The sequence below is a fragment of the Anser cygnoides genome, chromosome 14 (assembly GCF_040182565.1).
Source record: "Anser cygnoides isolate HZ-2024a breed goose chromosome 14, Taihu_goose_T2T_genome, whole genome shotgun sequence".
Taxonomy (NCBI): Eukaryota; Metazoa; Chordata; class Aves; order Anseriformes; family Anatidae; genus Anser; species Anser cygnoides.
In genome coordinates, this window is record NC_089886.1 from 6385895 (window position 1) to 6398827 (window position 12933).

At 56.9% G+C, this 12933-nt stretch overlaps 1 protein-coding gene across 1 annotated transcript in view; it reads right to left on the reverse strand.

Moving 5' to 3' along the window:
* The window catches only part of FAT2 (FAT atypical cadherin 2), a 55674-nt gene extending 49507 nt beyond the window's left edge, over positions 1–6167 (reverse strand). The window contains exon 1 of the mRNA XM_013175991.3: positions 5781–6167. Within this exon, the coding sequence (XP_013031445.3) occupies positions 5781–6125 (345 nt within the window). The 5' untranslated portion in view covers positions 6126–6167. The remainder of the gene's footprint in view (positions 1–5780) is intronic.
* Between the last annotated feature and the right edge of the window lie 6766 nt (positions 6168–12933).

Genomic DNA, 12933 nt, shown 5'->3' on the forward strand with positions numbered 1-12933 from the left:
CACCAGGCCCACGATCCGGGCTGGCAGCAGAGCACAGCGGGGTGCTCGGTCCCAAGGTCTGTCTGTCCCCACAGCTGGTGGTCACCCCCGGTCGGATGCTGGGCTCCAGGCTGGCTCTAAGGGCACCTTCCTCCACGGTGCCTCCCCCAGCCAGCCGCTCACCCCTTCCTCCTGGGGACCCATTGCCCCATCCTGGTGGCTTTGGCCGTGTCCCGCTGCTCTGCCTGCCACCCTGGTTTGCTCCTTCACCAGAGCAATCAGGCCCTACACGTCTTCACCTCCAACCCTTCTTCTTTCCACGTGCAAGGCAACACCTTGCACTTGAAACCAAAGGCTTTCCTCTGTCCCCTGTCCACCCACGATGCGTGCTTTCCAGCCAGTGCTCCATAAGGATCCCAGGGAGCCTGATTTGGTACTGCTGTCAGCACCGTGCTGAGTACCGCCTGGCTTCGGTGTGTCACATAGCTGAGGTTTCTGTCGCTGTTGTGAGCCTTCAGGAGCTCGTCCGCGAGGCGCGCGGAACTTGAACAGGCTTGAGCTTCCCACACAGCTATAAGGGTCAGCGATCTTTATCTGCCTTGGCATTGCGACATCGCTCCAGAGCAAGAGTCAATCGCACAGCTCCGGAGCCACGGAGCTCTCGAGGGGGGGGTCTGGGATCCCTGGAGGAGGCCTGGGGAAGGTGAGGGAACCTCACACTGAGAGCAGGACGTGGTGGTGGCTTTGCCTGGGACTGCTGTCACCGGGTAGGAGCTCTGGGGGTGCCCCTTCCCAAGGGGGTTCCTTGATGTCACAGCCAGCTGCAGCCCTGGGTTTGGAGGAGAAGTCCACACGACACATGCAGCGCCTTTCCAGTCCCCTTTCCAGCATCCTGGGGCCAGAAGCAGAGCCTCTGCTGCTGCTTCTGGCCTTGGGGTTGGAGCTGAGCTCCCCGACCCCCACGACACCTTGCTGTATGCCCCCACGCTTGGCAGCTCAGCCACCCCGCAGCACCCAGCCCTTGCCAAGGGTCAGCATTGCCTTGCCACCGGCTCTTGTCCCACAGGGAGCGTGGCACCGGGGGGGCTGACTTGCTTGCACCATGGTCAGGGGGAAGCACCCTTATGCAGTATTCCTAACCCCCTTCCACATTCCCTGCCTGTCCCCTTCTCGCTGATCACTCCCTCTCTTCCCCAGCTACCCGCAGCAGGGGTAAGTCCTACCCACGGTCCAGAAGCTGCCATTGCACGGACAACCAAGGAGCTGTCGGAATGGTGACTGTCTCCTTGACCAAGGACAGCAGTTGGGACAGCCAGGAGCCGGGCAGGACGCAGCAGATCCCGCTGGTGGCTCTGATGGGGGCTGGCTGCCTGTTGCCCACGACACAGAGCAGCACTGGGGGGCTGGAGACAGGCAGTACCGGAGGGAAGGGAGCTGGGTGGGAGGCGCTCGGCAGGCAGGCTGCGAGGGGCCGGGCAGCGGGGAGCAGCAGCCCAGGCGTGTTGGCACAGGAGGCAGCCGCAGCCTCCAGGTACTCGCGTGAGCGTGCCCTGACCCTGCTGCTGCCGGGGCCGCTCTCAGGGAGCCGGTTCCCACGGAGGCTGTCAGTGCACAGGGCCACAGACCTCGGTCACTGCAAACTCGCCGGCCCAGCGCCTGTGCCGTAACCGTCAGCACAGGCTGCAAGAGCCCACGAGGGATCCCGGGCTCGCTCTTGATTGCTAACTCCTGCCAAAAGCCATAGGGAACCTTTCACATTTTCCTCGTGCTTGGGATGCGAATCATCCTGCACTGATAATTGCTCCCCTGTCGTCAGACCACTGAGGGAAGCTGCTGTGTGAGACCACATTGTCGGTTCTCCCTGCTGTTTTCTAGATCCAACGGCCAGTTTCGGCCAAATTTAACCAGATAGGTAAAGACTTGAAAGGAATTAGGTTTGCACAAGCTTGTGAAAATCAGCAGGAGAGAGGAGAGAAATCCAAATTAGGACTCCCAGCTGGAAGAAAAGGCTCTAATGTGAGCCCAACCCAATTATTAGACATCAGAGAATCCACACAAGAGTGAGCGCCGCGGGCAACCAAGCTTCATGAATCCTGCTGCTCACAAAACAGCTGTTTATTTAGGTGCTGCGAAGCCTGTGAGATCCTTTCTGGGATCCCAGCACACAGCCCCCATCTGACCCCCTGGAGATGTGAGTCTGGGCTGGGCTCAGCTCCCCCCAGCCCGTGTTTGAAGGGGCTCCAGCCCTGAAATCTTGGACCCCGGGGGACCTCGTCCGTACCTTAACCCACCCCTGGTGTTTGCAGCGAGGACATGGGCTACGTCACCTGAGTGCCGGCAGCCCTCCGATGCCCTTCCCATGGTTCCCTCTGGGGAAGGCACACGTTCTCCTGCGATTGGCAAAATTTGTTGGGAAGGAGTCTGAGAGCATCCTGGCGTGAAGATTTGGCCAAAGGACCACGTGCCCGTATGGATGCAGGTCAGGAGCCCAGCGCCCAGCAGGATGGACTGCTCGGCTCCGCTCTGCCCTGCAGCCTCCGTGCCTCCTTCCTTGCCTCTTTCTCTCCTCCCGGGCAATTCTCATTCAGCCGCAGACCTGTCCCTGCTCTAGTAGGAATATCTGCTCTTTCCCCTGCCCAGCACCCCGCTGGTCTTTCCCTTCTGGTGCCCGAAGGCGAGCAGGGAGAGCAGCTTTCCGCTCTGCCTGCAGCATCCTTGCCTGCTGCCATCTGTCTGCCTTGCTCCTTGCCGCCCCTCTCGCACGTTCAGAGGCAGCCTAAGGACACTGAGGACACAATGAATGAGTTGATCAGGGCACGATCTTCACTTGTAAAAGGACGCAGGTAGCTGTGCCACAGAATTTCCCTGCAGCAGACTTACTGAACGCAACGAGATCCCCTCAAGCCAATAAAACCCCTTTGGCTCCCAATCCTGCCTGCGGCAGCCCACCTAATTTGCTGCTGCTTTCTGTACCCACAGCGCTCGGTCCCGATGTACCGGAGCCATACAAGCTGCTGCAAAGCCCAGGGCCTGGGGAGCCTGGGGATTCAGCCGAGGAAGGATTAACCCCCAGACAGGCATGTTTGCCCAGGCTGGTCTCCTTGCCGCAGCGTGTCCTTGTCAGCTCTCCTTGCTCTCCCTCCCACTCCGGACCGTCTGCTGGAAACACCTCTCTGAAAGATCTCGGCATTGCGACACCTCTGCGAGCAGGCAGCTGTGACCGACGCAGCAGCACCTGTGTCACCTGCTGCCAGCCTGCACACGCAGGGCAGCGTCCTGGTCAGCCTGAGCCCAGGGAGTCTGTTCATAGCATAACCAGCACGTCCCGGGCTGCCTGAGTCACGGCACCTTCCCAAAGCACAGGGATCAGTCCTGTGGAGCTCCACAACAGAAGAACATCCGAACAGCCGCTGGAGCATCGTCTGTTCTTGGGCTGCCGTGTTTAACAACCTCCTCTGCACCCATCCACCCCAAACGGATCGAAACCTTGTCTGAAGCCGAGTATACTTTTCGCCTCTGCAATATCCTGTGGCAACGCGTTCCAGAATTTAATTATGCCCTCTGTAGGAAAAAAAAATAATACTTCCTTTGGTTTATTTCAAACCTGCTGCTCGTTCATTTCTGAGCTACAAACCTTCCTAACAGCCCTTGCAGCCTGCCCCTCCCTGGAGCTCCTTCTCCCAAGAATTAGGAAAGAAAGTTTCTTTGCTAATAAACTGGTACCTGCCCCATTGCCAAGGAAAAAACTGTGGCTGAGAGGAAAATCGCTTGCTCAGCAAATCAGCTTGCTAATAGACAATGGAGCATCAGTGTTGCCAACCCAGAGGGAAAAAAAATAATAAAAAAAGGAGGATATTTAATCCTCTTATGCCTGTGCATGATACAGGAGAAAGGCCAGTGCTCGAGGTACTGCTGCACTCGCACACTCCACACGTGGCAAAACACAAAGAGAGGAGCACGGAGCAGGGAATGCCACTTCTGCAGCGCGGAGGTAGCTGCAACAATCCTCTAGGACTTGCCTTGGAGCAGTTGGCAGGAGCGTAGGATGCAAAACGCATTAGTTTCTAACAGATGTTTGATTCCAGGTGTTACGCCTCCTTTGAACTCTCCCTTCTCCTATGAGTGATGCGTGTTTGGTTGGAGGGCTGGGAGACGCGCTGCCTTCTGCGAGCGTTCAGGTTTGAAACGGGCTCACGGCGCAGGCTGCAGCAGGGGAGCGGCTGCCCTCGGAGGGCAGAGCAGCAGAGGCTGAGCCCACCCGGCGGGGTTAGAAGCCTGCTCAGTCCCTAGGGAACCCCAGCACTTATCAGACAGGCGGATGTCCCTGAACTGGTCCCGATAAGGAGAGGTGCGCTGCGTATTAGGAGGCGATAAGGGTGCACAATACAAAGCCTGGTGCTTTTTGCCTCCCCGAATACCGAGACAGCCCAGCCTTCCTCAGGAGCCTGATACAGCCTGTTTGCTTTCCAACCCCGAGGCTCCGATAACCTCCTGGCTCTCTGGAGCTGGCAGCCCGCAGCGCCGCACCAGCTCCTGCCACGTCCCGTATCCCTCTCTGCCCCGGGGCGGAGGACCCAGCGGGCTCCCTGCCACCCCGCAGCCTGGGCACACCGAGCCCTGCTGGCCTGGGCAAAGCAGGAGCAGGAGCACTGCAGCCCTGCCGGCCCCCACGCAGCCCCCCAGCTCCAGCCACAAACCAGGAGGACTTTCCATGAACCCTGGAGAGTTTACAGTTAGCACCAGCTTTTTTAAGAGAGTTTTGTCCGGAGCGAGCCCCGTCGTGTGACAGCTGATCTTTGCCCAGCCACAGCGCTGCACGCCACCGAGCCCTCTAATTGCCCTGGGAGGCTGATTAGCTGATAACTGCTGTTGGAAGGGCCTGGTTTGCCCCAAGCCCAGGTCTCCTTCTCTGCATTTTCACCTCTGTTCTCAACACCGCACATGTACAGGAGAAATAATTCCTGTGCGCACCACGGATTGGGATGGGATTTGCTGGAGGGTTTCATCTTGGTTTGCCATCACCTGATGGCGAAAAGACTTGCCTCGATGCAAACCTGCACACGCTGGTGTGCACTCCTGAGTCGGGCAGGGGCTGGGGTGCGCAGGGCTCCCAGGCTCTGCTGCCCGTCATGGAGAGGACCAGGACGGGCACCGAGAGCTGGCCTGGGAGACACCAGCACCGTGTCTGCGCTCGGGGATCCTCCGGGATCCTCCTGCTCTGAGCCAGCACCAGGGTTGGCTCAGAGGGGAGGACGGGACAGGAGGCCGGTGGGGCACCGCCTGCCCCTTGGTGAGGTTGCAAGAGCCGAGCCCGCGGCCGGGCGCCATCACGGCTCGTGCAGCAGCACCTCCATCCGCTCCAGCCCCAGCACGCTCCCTGCAGGCACCCTGCCCCGTGTGCGCGCCTGGGCGCTTCTCTGCTCGGCCCCTGCTCGCCTGCCTGCTGCCCTCACTGCCCCGAGCCCACCTGCCCGCTCTGGCCGTGGTGTGCTCAGGTCTCCCAGCCAAGTCCAGTTAAGACCAGGTGCAAATTCCGTGCAAACGGGGCCGAAGGTTTTCCTAGCTCCGTCCATAATCCACCACTCTACGGCTCCCAGAAGGGAGGAAAAGATGAAAAGCTCTCCCTTTGCGTCCCAAAGCCCGAATCTTTAGGACGGGGCCATTTCCAGCAGAAGTTACTCACGCGAAAAAGCAGTTTCACAACTCAATCTCTCCATCCTCCATGCCTTCCTCCATCCACGCTGTACAGACCTCTCCCTGAGTCATTTCGACTTCCCACAGCAGCGAGCAGCGTGCCTTACCTGTTGCGACAGGAGAGACCTCTCCTGAAGTTTACTGCCTCCCTGCCCTCGCCGCTGAAAATCCCCTCCCGCGGCAGCAGCTCGCTGGCTGCCGGGGGTCCATGGCGCTTGCGAAGCGGAGGAGAGGGCTGGGAGAAATTCCTGCGAGAAGGGATTTGGCTGGCTGAAACTCCGGCAGCACAGGTTGGGAGCAGCGAGGGAGAAAGTTGCAGGAGGTGGAACTCCCTCGCTGGAGAGCCAGCCCTTCCGTGACGGGCTGGAGGAGGAGGAGGAGGAGGAGGAGGAGGAGAGGCATCGCTCGCGCCCTCGCTGCAGAAGTGAACCTGTGTGTGTGTGTGCGTGCATGCGTGTGTCAGAGCTGGGCAAGCACCCAAGCCTTAGAGCCAAATAATTGCAGAGCTTTCTACTGTTAGATTAACTACCATTGCCATGAAATCCAGGACCTCAACTGCAAGGAAGGTGTGTGTGTGTGGGGGGGGAATATGTCAGGTAAATCCCTCCAACACACCTGAAAAAACCGAAGACTGTTTTTAACCAGCTGCCAGGTGGGTGTTGCAAGGAGGGATGGGGAGAAGGGGGTGGGGGAAACCTGAAGCTGCCCTCAGAGCAGCTGCGTGCCGAGAGGCGCTTTGAAGGTTGTTGTTGTTTGTGCTGGGGGAGCCCCCCGAAACCCCAGCTGCCGCCAGAAAGCCTCGGGGTGCTCGGCGCTGTACGGGCAGAGGATGAAAAGGTGGTCCCTGTCCTGAAAAGGCAGGAGGCAGAGAAGAGAGAGGGAGGCAGCGAGGAGACGGCAGCACAGGGAGACCAAACCCTGCACCGCAGCTTTGGGGGAATGTTCTTGGCAAAAGCAAAATCAGGGAAGTTGGGCATTGCTGTCGCATGCCGACCCAGGGAGTGCTGCTCCCTGCCACATCGGCTGTCCGTGGGCACCTTCAGCCCTCTTTGTGCCAGTCCCCTTCCTTTCCTTTCCTCCTTTCAGCCCTGCCAACCCTCAGGAAATGTTGATCTATCCCCTTTAGACTGCAATAAAGTTTGAAGAACTAGAGGTGTACAGCTCCACATGGGTAATAAAGGTGTAAGTTTATGCAAAGTTTTTTCCCCTGTGGTGCTTTTTGAAGAGGAAATGATGAGGGAACTTCCTTTTATTTTTATTTTTTTAACAAACAAACAAACAAACAAAAACAAACTAAAACCACCACTGGACAATTTTAACTTAAAGCAGTCTGAATAGGTGTATAACCACTCCTTTTGAGGCTCCCTGCAGGGGGCAATGACGGAGGTGAATATGGCAGCAGGTAGAGGAGAGTTCCTTCATCCAGACATACAGCTTCAACTGGAACTTGTCTCAGACAAGAGAAGACACTTGTGAGTTCACGAGACACTAGTGACTTAAATCACTGGACACCATTCCATGGGAAAATCCATGTGGTTTAATGGTCCAAATCCAAAAAGATGGGAAGAGCTTGGCACATGATATTGGACTATTTGGGGTTGTCAGTGAAGGTGAGCCAGAACAATCTGGTAAATTCATCAGAAAACGCATTTTTGAGGGAACCAAAATTATTCAGAATTTTAGGCTAAATCTAGCAAATAGTTTGGACCAAGAATCGGAGAGGAAACATCCCCGAAGTGTAGATATTTCAGTATATCAGAAATAAAACATTACAAATAAACCAGGATAATGACAATGACGTGGTGTGCCTCTCATCACACGGATGGGATGAGAGCTTCCAAGTGGCATTTGTTAGTGGATGAGCTGGGTGCAGGAAGCCCCAGCCTGGTGGTCCCACTGCCACCCCCATCCCTGCTGCTCGCAGTGAGAAGCCCAGCATTGAGGGTCTCTTTGAGAGAGAGAGGAGGGTTTTACATGCTCAGCTTGTCCATTCTTCCAGCTGGTTGAAGCAGATGACCTGCAAGGAACCTGAAGTTTTGCAGATTATGAAAGTGATAGTAGACGTAAGAGTACCTAGAATGAGCTAATCAGCTCCTCTTCGTGAAGATATCTCATGACAATGGGCCCGAGGATCAGTCAGCTGTGGCAGTGGGTGTTGCGTTTTGGAGGAATGAAAGGAAAGCTCCTCCGTGGAGCTGCGTCTCCCAGCCACAGAAGGCGAGAAAATCAGGTATTGGTGGCTGGATTTCAATGGGGCTGAGGCAGGGCTCAGAACAATGCGCGTATTCTAGTTAGACACACCAAGGTACAAGTGAGCAAACCTCTGGCTTCAGGGCATCAGCTGATTGCTGCAAGAGCCAGCACTTCCCTGCACGCGGAGCCTTTCACAAGCGGCCGGGTACGGTGCTCCTTGCTCCTGCATCTGACGGACGTGGGGCCCTTGGTCTCATCTTGTGTAGCGAGCTGAGAGCTATCAGCATACAAGGCTGCAAATGCTGTTCTTCATCAAGGCAGGACACTAACATGCCACCCAGAAGCCAGCTCTCCTTCGTGCACTTTTTGCTCTCCCAGGCGGTGACAGAAGCCCGCTTTCAGCCCCTTTTTTATGCCATGCCTTGTCGCTGTGAAGTTGCACGAGGAAGCTGGTGCTTGTGGAAGAGCCACACGTCAGGCAGAGCCTGAGGAATGGTCGGGCAGAAGGTCGGGGTGGCTTTTAGGTGGTCCCTTTACAAAACACCTACAAACACCCAGCAAGTGCAAAACCCACTGACAGCTCCACCTCATGGCCAGCAGACTGGGAACACTGGTCTTCCTTTCCACAGCACTGGCAGAGCATGTTAACAACCTCGTCTGCTGCAGAGGGCTGCAGGGTACCTAGTTCCCCTTCTCAGAGAAGACTGTGCTCCATGGCTATGCAGCAGAGAAACATCAAAAGACATTATCTCAACAAGTATAGGTGGAAAAAAAAAAAGCTAGGCATTTGGGGATATAATTCTGACCTGGAGAAGGACTTGATTGTCCCAAAGCCCATTTATTTTTCCAAACATACCAGAAAATTTAACAAAAAATATTGCCTTTCCTAATTAAATCACAACATTGAGCAGCACTCTAGGTATGGAGCAGAGCAGCTCCTGCTCCTGCAGCAAGGGGCGGGTTGCAGAGCTGCCTGTGGTTGCAAGCAGAGGATCATCCTGCCCGGGGGAGCTGTGCCAGGAGGAAAGCAGGAAGAAAGATGGAGCTGTGCATGGTGCCCGGCTTTGCCCTGAGTGCTGCTTCTCACCGCTCAGCCAGTAAATCAAGCGAGACAACAAAAACCCAATAAGCTGGTGTCAACTTCTCACCCCGCCACGTCCTGCTGCTGGGACCTCGCCCTGGCGGATGCCACAGGTCCCTTTCCAGGGCACAGGGGATGCCAGGGCTCCGGCACCTCTCTGGCGAGGACGCTCCTCTCCCCTAATCATGGCGAGAGATTTCATTTCCTGGTTCCTCCCAAGATCTCCTGTTGATAAGGCCAAGATTTTCAGCTGCGGGTTAGCTGCATGCAAGGCGTTGTGCAGAGGAGCGGCGTGTTCAGGCTAGGTTAGGGAAATCACCATGGGCCTCTCTGGACCGACAAGAAATCCTACAGGGGCCCTGCTGCCAGTGGCTATGCCTGCTGACTGCCCTGGGGACCAGACCTGCCGGCCTCCTGAAGACATGCCTGCAGGCCCCGCTTCCAGCCTGTCCTACACCTGGTCCCCAGCTCTGTCCCCTGCGTGGCCACCTTGGAACTGGGGGTCAGGGCAGTGCCATCGGGATGTGGCACTGGGGCACTTCTCCAGATGCTCATGCCCTCAGAAGGAGACATGAGGGTGCAATCCCCTTTAGCACCCTCGCTTGGGTTTGGCACTTGTTAAGTGAGGCGGCCCATTAGGGACCGAAATGCTGTAGCTATTGTGGTGAGGATGGGCAGCTGTCCTCCCGGTGGGCACACTGCAAGGTGCTTCCTAAGCTGTCCCAGCTCCCGTTGCTCTCCCATGGTGCCTGGTTCGTCCAGGCCTTCTCCAGCTCTACAGCAAATGTCCACTCGCTGGCATGCCAGGATCCGAGGGGCCCCGAGGCAGAGCCGAGGCAGCCAGCAAGCCTCTTCCCGCAGGGACAAACACCTTTTGTTTCCCCTTTGCAGAAGGAGAGCCGCTCTGTGGGTCTGGCCTTTGAGCCTCGGCATCTGCTGTGCTGAAATGCTCTGTGGGTATGTTTGCAGGGGAGCGTGCAGGGACTTGCAAGGGAAGGGGCGATTATCTGCCTGGAACAACAGCAGCTTTTTCCCCAACAAGCGGGAGCGTGTGCGCTGGGGGTGGGGAGGATCCTGCCCTGCGCAGGAATCGGCTGCCTGTGTTTGTGTGTGCGCTGAAACCTCCTTGACCAGCGCTGATGATAACCTCCACGGAGCGGCTCCCGGGAGTCAGGATGGGTCCCGTGGAGCTGCAAAGCCTGGCACGGCTCCCAGCGGGCTGAGCAGGGCAAGCACCAGCTCGGGGAGGGCAGGAGGGTTGCATCTCTCATCCCCTCAGCCCTCCGTGGTCTGTCCAGTTGCCATCTCTTCCTGCACGTCCCGTGGACAAAATGATATTGGCGTCACCCTTAGCATAGCCAGGGGCATGCTGGCTTGAGCTCTTACTGGCTGTCCTGCTCCATTGGGAAGGGAAGATTTAATGGACAGAGATGCCCACTTTCCTGGCTATGAAAGTCAACCAAAGAGCAGGAGCTGATTAAAGCTCACTTTTCTCTTGGTCTGATTTCGCTCAGTAGGGTGTCTGTGGGACCCCAGACCTGCCAGATCTCCACGTTGATGAAGCCTGGCGCAGGGCACAGGGTGGGCCCAGCTCTCCCTCTGCAGCCACCCCTCTGCATGGCACCCAGAGGCGCTGAACCACATCTCTGTGAGCAAACCTGATTGTCACTGAGATGAGAATCACCTTTTTTAGCAGACACAAATTTTAAATAGGATTTCTGTAGAGCATCTCCAGGTTACCCTAGCCTGAGGCCTGAGAGGAGCCCATTGATGGGTGGGTTTGACTCAGACCAGCTGGTGGGTGGCCAATCAAACCCATCACCCTTCGTTTTGGGGATAGAAATTGGTGCAATGCAAAGAAATGTGTGAACAGCATTGATCAGCATCTCCTGGTCTCCCCAATATACAGTGCAGGCTCCACTAAGACATCTTTGGCTTTTGGGGCTGAACTCCTCCCATTCCCTGTCCTTACATGCACAGGAGGGCATCGCCACAGAGCTCACGTTGGGATCAGGACCCCCATTTTCCTTGGGATTGCACAGGGATATTTTGTGGGACAGGTCAAACCCAATGGATTGTGGAGGGTGAAGGTCATGAGGATATCGGTGGTGTTGGACTGGAAATCAAGTCTCTCCAAACCTTCTGTGGGGTCACGTCACTTCTGTGCCACGCTCCCCTCGTTGGTTCACCACCAAGGACGACACGCGCTGATTCCTGCGGGTGCTGCTGCCAGATCCCTTGCCCCTTTAAAAGGGATGAAGTCATCTGCCTCCGGAGCCATCTGGCACCACGACAGAGTCAGGAGCTCAGCGCAACAGAAGGCTGGGATGCCAGCCCATGGAGGGGATGTCATCGCTCTGCAAACAGATGGGACCCTGATGGGACGGGGCGAGGTGCTGTGCAAGACCCCGGGAGAAGGCTTGGTGTCGCAGGCAAGGCAATGAAGACCCGGAGGCAGAGAGCAGGGAGCATTACCATCCCGCTCCCACCATCTGAGCCGAACGGAGCCCTGGAGCTGGGCACCGTCCTCCCGTGAGGGCATGGGATGGAGCGTGGCTGTCGTCAAAGGATGAGCTACGGAGTCAGCGTGCCCCCCCTCCTCCCCATCCGTCCGCCTGCACCGAGCAGGCATTAGCTCATCTCGAGCCCGTCGGCCCGCACCGCCTGCCGGGTGGCTGAGCTCATCCTTGGCGGCGGCGGCGGCGGCCGAGCCCGAGCGGCGTGTGGCTGCGTGGAGAGGAGCCCGCAAGGCGAGGGAAGTGACCTCAAGCAAACCTGCCCACCGGGCACAGCGGGGGGCTCCGTCAGAGCACACGGCACGGTGAGGTGATGTGCTTCTGCTGGCGTGCCCGGGGAACGGGCTCTCACTTCCAGGCCTGGCAGGAGGTTTCTCAGCTGCTGAGATAGCATCACTGGCCTCACGCTCCCAGAGCGCCTACGCAATCAGTGCCTCTTGTGCCACGGATCCCTCAGCCCTCCTAACCTCTTGTGAAGGTGCCAGTGTCCTTCCCAAGGCTTCACAGGTCATGGTGCTGCCCAGAAGGAGCCTGACAGGACACCAGCAGTCTTTCTGAAGCCCCTACGGTGGAGCCCCTTCTCCCCAGCATGCACGGCAAGGCATCGTGGCCCCCAGCCCAGGCAGGGCCCCAGAGACCTTTCCTCGTCCTCAACCTTTCCTGAGCTCTTGCTGAGGAAGGAGCTGGGGCTCTGGCAGAATGATAAAGGCACCCAGCCCCTTTCCAACATCCTGCCTGAGAGACCAAGCTTCAGTCTGTTGGTGGTGCAAGAGAAAGAGGTCGATGGGGGCGGGGGTGAAGAGCAGAGGGGAGAACATGGGAAATCGTTGGGTCTTTACTGTGGGTGGGGAAGGAGGACAGAGAATTAATTTATTTGAAGAGTAGAGCAGGGATGAGAGGTTAAATTGCAGGCCCATAAGTTCAGGTGTCCATCCAAAGGGAATGGGCCTCAGGAGATGTCTCTCTCCCCTTATTGCTCCCACACAAGTAGCTTGGGATACTTAATGTTTAGTCCAGTGCGCTGGGTTGTGTGTCAGGGATCGCAAAGGCGCTGGGAGGTCAGGCAGGGGGCTGCCTGTCCTCTCTTGCTTCACTCAGAGGTCTCCTTTCTGCCTGACTTAAGCAGAAAGCCCTTTTAAAGTGGAGTTCCATTTTCTAGTAGCGAGATAACTTGTGTTTTTTTTTCTGGTCTGGTCTTAAAAGTCCTGGACCACCAACTCTTTGCCCAAGGAAACACCACTCCTCTCCTCTGTATTGCCTTGGGAAAATATTTCTGTTCTACTACAGCCCTTTGTCCAGAACCTCTTCTCCTTTTGCATATCAGGCTGTTAATGTTTCTTTATTAATCAATTGCCTCGGCCCCAGACTTTCCTGCTCCCCTTTCAGATCCTCGCTGCCTACCATGTCTCTGGCTCGGTGCTGAGCCCTGACGCCCAGTCATGCCTGGAGAAAGCCGGCCTGGATCTTCCG